At 37.2% G+C, this 6,879-nt stretch overlaps 1 protein-coding gene across 1 annotated transcript; it reads right to left on the bottom strand.

Moving 5' to 3' along the window:
• Positions 1–2,732: 2,732 nt before the first annotated feature.
• Positions 2,733–6,573, bottom strand: LOC139849462 (uncharacterized). Its single transcript, XM_071839120.1, has 3 exons — positions 6,513–6,573; positions 3,332–6,252; positions 2,733–2,750 (listed from the first exon to the last, which is right to left on the bottom strand). The coding sequence occupies exons 1-3, from the start codon at positions 6,571–6,573 to the stop codon at positions 2,733–2,735; spliced, it is 3,000 nt and encodes a 999-aa protein (XP_071695221.1).
• Between the last annotated feature and the right edge of the window lie 306 nt (positions 6,574–6,879).

The following is a 6,879-nucleotide window of genomic DNA, read 5'->3' as shown; positions in this document are numbered from 1 at the left end:
GCTAACATCTAACAGCTAACAACTACCAGCTATAAAGTCGGAGCCACTTTAGGTTTAATGGGTGCATGTGCATTCAATCACTTTAGGTTTAATGGGTGATAATAACCGCAGCTTAATAACATGCTTAATACAATAGAGGGAAACATTGCTAAATAATTCATTATATCTCTAAGTGTTTCGGAGCTTGAAGTTGTGTAAGAGAGCTAAGAAAAAGAGCTTAAAGTTGTATAAGAGGTTGATGATGAGCAAGATGAAGGCGAACCAGTTAAGGCTATTATCCTTAACTCAAATGACCCACCTAAGGCCTCGATTGAAGCACTACTACACATTTGAGAATACAAACCCCTCATAGAAATTCCTTTTTAAAGCAAGTTGAAAAAACCGGTTTGAAAAGAAGAAAGAGACCGGTTTTCATTTTGGGTGGAAATCCGGAACCGGTTTTTTCAAAAAACCGGTCTCAAAAGTAGACCTACTAAACCGGTTCCAATTTTCCACCTTTGAAACCCTTTTTTTTTTTAAGAAAACAGGTTCCAATTCTCCACCTTATGCATTTTCAGATATAGCCGGCGTCGGTGTATATATCATTGTATCCTCAAATTTTTCAAACACTTTCAAATTTCAAACACTTTCAACCCCCAAAAAACCAGCTGTTCAAACAGGCCTCTAAACCTTCAAAATATTCATATTCTTGGCGGTACATTTTTGATGAAATATATCAAGCTTTTCATGGAGTCTAAAGGCAATACCTTGCTGTCATGGAAACGAATTCATGTAAGATTCTACCTTAGTTGATACTTGGTGCTTAAAAACTAACTTAACTTGACAATATTTAATTTTGATACTGCAGGGACTACAAACCATCTCATATTATTTGGATATCCATCAATTTTTGCAACTTGATTGGTCTCCGATGTGTGGAAACTAAATTCCTATAGAGAACGTCAAAGTCAAATAGCTACCTCTGTACATAGCTACCTCTGTACATTTTTGTAATTTTTTTTATTCAAATCAACATGTAATTCTTTGTTACTCGATAGTCATTTGTATACAAGTTTAACACTGATTTGTTATATGAAAGCTTGATTTCCAGATCTATGTTTTTACGTTATTGATTATTGGATACCGTAATAATCTGTAATAATTTGATGTCCAGTTGGGTAAGATTAATGAAGATGCTGCAATTTAAAAAAAAAAAAAAAAAAAAGAATCCAGACAGGTTTTTATTAAAAACCGGTCTCAACTTTCGAAACTGGTTCTAAAAACCGGTCTCAACTTTCTAAACCCCCCACTTTGCAAACCGGTTTTAAAACCGGTTTCGAAAGCATGAAAAACCGGTTTGGAATCCCCATTTTTGTAGTAGTGAAGGTAGAAATCAAAAGAAGAAAAGACCAGTCCAAGGTGCCGAGAAAGAACAATCTGGTGAATGTATTAAGGACATTTGAATTCGTGATCGGAGGATTCGTTGAAGTTGTTTTGATTTTAGAGTTAGATGGTTCATAATCTTCTTTTAGCTAAATAGATTTCTTACCCTCAATTGTTGTGTTATTTTGGTTTAGGCTTGCTTGATATTTTTTAGTTTTTTTTTGTCGTCCGTAGTTTTTATTCGTGAGCCGTTGTTAAGTTTAAGTTAGTTTAGCTCAGTAGTTTTGAGTTTGTAAGTTTTAGAGGGTTTCATCTTTTTGACAACTCCTATTTATTATTTAAAAGTTTTTTTTTTTTTTTTTTTTTTTTTTTTTTTTTTTTTTTTTTTTGTGTGTGTAAAAAAAGATTGTGTAAGAGGGGTCACATATAACCCGGAGAGGTAACGAATTCAAAACATCCTCTTTTCTTGCTAACATTTTGATTAATTCTTTTTAATTTGTTTTCATTTCTACCCCATATTTTATATTTGTTTTGATTCACTTTTTCAGATTATAAATTACGAATATTAGAACTTTAAAAACTAATAACTTTTTACACTTTTGTTATCTCTGTACAAGTATATATCGATTTCAACAAACATAAATGTTCATTGCACTCATATATATTATTTATCAATTTATAGTTTTTTAATATTAATTGAAACCTAATTTATTTTTGAGCTAGGGATTATAATTTTTATCATTTATAATACGGATTATATTTCTGGTATATAATATTTGTACCTAAGTGCACATTTTTATTAAAATTTAACAGATGGTTACATTTTGATATATATCTTGTGCTACCAACGAATAAATTTCTAGCTTCGCTCCCGACCAGCTACAAGCAAGTTTATTAAACATACCATGATGTGGCTTTCCATAAAGGCGGTAAATGGTTTGATCCCTATGAACAACACAATATTTCTCTTAAGATTACCCGCGCATTTCATGAGCCTCGGAGGTGTCAGACGTCTTGTGTTCGAGTCTTACCTGAGGGGTTTTACCACACGCGATGCCCGTATGAATTCATCGCGAGGATTTCCTCCTGAGAGGCGGTAGGTTTTTAATGGTCCGTTTCAGAAAATTATTATGTGGGTGGATTCCGACATCGCGTTCGAACTTCCGTCATTGATGACTCCTACCAGCTGTTAAAAAAACATGAGTTATAAGGTAAGTTGGATTTATTGGTCTCTATTCTTTTATACATATGGTCTCTATTTTTTATACATAGATTTATATATATGTGTTGACTTACTGGTTACTGTGTTGACTTATTGATTACTGGGTAGATGTTTGATTCAAAAGAGATCTAAATTTAATTATCATTTACTATATTTTGAGGGTTTCCTTTAAAAAAAAAAAAAAAAAAAAAAAAAAAAAAAAAAAAAAAAAGATATACGTTCTTAGTATTTTGTGTGTGGGTTACCACTCTTGCGAGTTGAATTACAAGATGAATCATGAAATATAATTTACAATTATGAGTCATGTTGGAGTGCGAAATCGAGTTAAACAAGTCGAAAATTGATGCAGATGAAGTTCTGTCAAATAGGAAGAAAGTTTCCCGCATAGGGAGGTGGGTCTCAGGACCACTTCCCGTATAGGTAGAACTTAGAAGGGTCTCCCATATCGGGAGATTGACCAGACGGGCTGAAATTGAATTTTGACAAGGACTCCTCGTTTCATGATTGTAACTCGTTTTAGGCTATAAATATCCTCATATGTAACCTGTAAATTGCACCTACGAATTTTATCAATAAGAATACTTTTTTTTTTTTTTTTGAAAAGCAAGAAATTTGTATTATAACATCACGAGACATTTACACTGTTCGATGCTAAGCATCAGAGAATACAACTCGAAGGGTTTGCGAAGGAAGCAAACCCGAGCACGAATACGAATTACATACAAGCTATAACACAACTAATTATACATTAAGGTAGACGCTTGGGTTGTTTATCCAATCAAGCCACTCAATTTTGTGTTTCGGTTTTGCTCTATTGGCGATCCACTCGAACGATTTGGTTTGGATTTCATTGAAAGCAACCGGAACGTTCCATATTTTGTCGTTGAATACCTTGTTGTTCCTGTTCTTCCAAATATGATAAGTAGTTACCCATTCCACCGCTTGCCAAATCAATTTCCCGTACCTTGATGATTGCGTCGGGCCGTTTCCTCGAAGAATTTCATTGCCACTTAGATTTGAGAAATTGCCAAACCCCCACCAACGAAAAATTCGAGACCATAAGTCCATGGATTGCTTACAAAAGATTAGTGCATGATCGATCGTCTCCAAGCTTTCATCACATATGGGGCAACGAATAGAATGGAGGTCGATGCCCCGTTTATCAAGCTCGGTTTTGACCGGTATTCTTTTTTTGCAAACCCGCCATGTGAAGATTTCGATCTTCTTCGGGACCAATCTGTTCCGCATAGTCTCACCTGCAACATTATTAACCGCTAGTACCTGATCATCGATAAGAGCCGCTAGGGATTTGACCGTCAGACGATTATCAGAATTTAGTGACCAAGCCCATTTGTCTTCGGAATTTGGGTCCAGTTTGACACGCGAAGTCAGCTCCAAAACAGCCTGCCACTCATCGAATGTTCTTCCAGTGGGTACTCGAATCCAGTTCCAATTGTGGTTGACTGAATCACCTTCTACACTTATTCGATCACAAACCGCAGCATCTTTTGAAACTTCCAAACGATATAATCTTTGAAATCTGTTACACAATTTGTCGTCCCCTATCCACACGTCGTGCCAGAAGGATGTTGAAGAGCCGTCGCCCAAGATTTTCGAGAAGGACTTGCTGAAGCTAATATTGAGTTCATCGATCTGCTTCCCTGCCAAAAGAATATTAGTCCAGGTGGACCGCGGAGAGGAGTGACCGAAATCAGCCCCCGCCTCGAGCCCACCACACGAGCCATAAACACTACGAATGACTTTGACCCAGAGAGCGTTGGTTTCGGTTTTAAACCTCCACCACCACTTTCCAAGCAACGCAAGATTTTTACTAAGAAGAGAACCAATATTTAACCCTCCCTCCCCGTACGACGTGATGACGTCGTCCCATTTTACCCAATTAATTTTAGACCCGAAGTCGATCCCGCCCCAAAAAAAATTCCTCCTCACACTCTCAAGAATATTTAACACACAACGAGGAGCACGATAGAGCGAGAAGAAGTACAAGGGAAGACTTGTAAGAACCGATTTAATTAGAGTTACGCGGCCTCCAAATGACATCGATCTCATTTTCCAACAATCTAGCTTAGATTTGAATTTATCAATCACCGTGACCCAATCTTTTACACGCCTCATTTTTGAACCGATGGGTAATCCCAGATAAGTAAACGGTAATTGACCCACTTTACAACCCAAGATGTTTGCTAGATAATTCGCCTCGGTTGAACTTACACCAATGCCGAATAGACAACTTTTTTGGAAATTTACTTTTAGTCCGGATGCAAGTTCAAAACATTTGAGTAAGTTTTGGAGACTACACGCATTTGCATGACTCCAATCCCCGAGAAATATGGTATCGTCCGCATATTGTAAGTGTGAAATCGTGATCTCGTCATTGCCTACTTTTAGACCATTAAACAACCCGTTGTCAATTGCCGATTTTGCCATAATGTTCAACCCCTCTGCCGCAAGTATGAATAAGAAAGGGGAGAGAGGGTCCCCTTGACGGACGCCTCTACCCAAGGAGAATTCCTTAGTTGGAGATCCATTTACGAGAACGGAGATGGATGCCGAACTAAGACAGTTAAAGATCCAATTTCTCCATTTGTCACCGAATCCCATACTCTTCATGACCTCCAAAAGGAATTCCCAATTAAGACAGTCGAATGCCTTTTCGAAGTCCACCTTGAAAATTAAGCCTTTTTTCCGGTTGTTCTTTAGGTAGTCGACACATTCATTAACTATTAGTGCGCCATCTAGAATAAACCGTCCTCTAAGGAACGCACTTTGCTCGGGCCCGACAAGAGAAGGAATGACTTTTCTGAGCCGGTTGGAGAGAAGTTTGGCAATTACTTTGTAGTAACTACCAATTAGGCTAATGGGTCTGAAATCCCCTAAGCATAATGGGTCTTTTTTCTTAGGCACCAACGTGACGAATGAGGCATTGCAACCTTTCGAAAATTCAGCTTTGTCCCAAAACCAATTAATAGCATTAATTAAATCACCCTTGATCACATTCCAGAATTTTTTAAAAAACCTGAGGTTGAACCCGTCCGGACCGGGAGCCTTTGTGCTCCCACAATCGAGAATGGCGTCGTGTATTTCTTTTTCGACAAATTTTTCTTCAATTGCTGCTGCCACATCAGGAGAGATGGAAGGGTAACAAAGATTTTCTAAACTCGGACGCTCGACATCAGTAGCTTCAAAAATATTTTTGTAATGATTGAACACTTCATCCTTAATATCACTTGGAGAGTCGTTCCATGTACCATTGATTGTTAACCCGCGGATGGAATTTGTGTTGTTACGCCTACGAATTACCGAGTGAAAGAATTTTGAGTTCTCGTCCCCGTCAGTCACCCATTTGATCCGGGCTTTTTGTTTGAGAATGCTCGTTTTTATACCTTCTTTTTCAAGCCATTCTTTTCTCGCATTCCTCCATACGACCCGTTCCATATCATCAAGCACTCGGGTTTCAGCTTCGATTTCAAGTTTCATGGAAGTATTTTTAGCAATCTCAATTTCCTCGTCTAAGTGGTGGAATTTTTCACTGCTCCACTTCTTTAATGCGTTTTTTACGTTTTTTAACTTGTTTCTGAATATGCAGTCCTTCCTACTTATACTTGGCACCTCAACGTTCCAGGCATCTCTTACCACGTCTTCCGCTTCTGCATCATCCAACCAAACATCGAATACTTTGAACGGTTTCGGCCCAAAATTCCTTTCTTCATCACTTAATAATATTGGACAATGATCAGAAGAATACTTTTTGGTTGGTCGAGGATTAAAGTAGTCAAGTTTTGATTACATATAACCTCATTAAATTCTGATGTTTTTTTCATTTGTGCTAGTTTCTACGTATTCATCACATTATATTCGTTTGTTGTCGGTGCGTTTGATAATTTAAAATTATCAAGTTTTGTTAGACCTCGCACGTTTATTCCTAACAATGAAGTGAGCGAGCGAGCCAACAACATTGTCAAATTCATTATAGCATAAATATTCAGTCAAAAAGTATAATATTCTGAATTTCTAATAATATTAAATATTTTTCTAACTTTTAGATATGATGTCATGGACGGTGGTAATCGTGACTACCCTTGACAAACCCGTCTCTAAGCAGTTGACTATTGAAAAAACAAAAAAAAAAAATTAGAAGCAATGCGATTATATATACCTTATATTTATTTAACAGCGGTTAAGAGTTACTGCCAGATGTCCGAACACAATGTCATAACTCACTCACTCGATCATTTCTTTGGTCGAACTATTATAGTTCTATCGCCCCTCAGAAT

Source organism: Rutidosis leptorrhynchoides, chromosome 5 (genome assembly GCF_046630445.1).
Source record: "Rutidosis leptorrhynchoides isolate AG116_Rl617_1_P2 chromosome 5, CSIRO_AGI_Rlap_v1, whole genome shotgun sequence".
In the NCBI taxonomy this organism is placed as follows: Eukaryota; Viridiplantae; Streptophyta; class Magnoliopsida; order Asterales; family Asteraceae; genus Rutidosis; species Rutidosis leptorrhynchoides.
Note: the sequence above shows the minus strand (reverse complement) of the source record. Positions and strands in the feature narration are given on the sequence as shown.

What these genes read in the sequence shown, in the direction of transcription:
- LOC139849462 (XM_071839120.1), bottom strand. Translation starts at nt 6,573, where the DNA reads ATGAATTTGACAATGTTGTTGGCTCGCTCGCTCACTTCATTGTTAGGA. An exon ending in GTTAGGAATAAACGTGCGAG is followed by an intron (nt 6,253 to 6,512) that starts GTCTAACAAAAC and finishes TGGATGATGCAG; the next exon opens with AAGCGGAAGACGTGGTAAGA.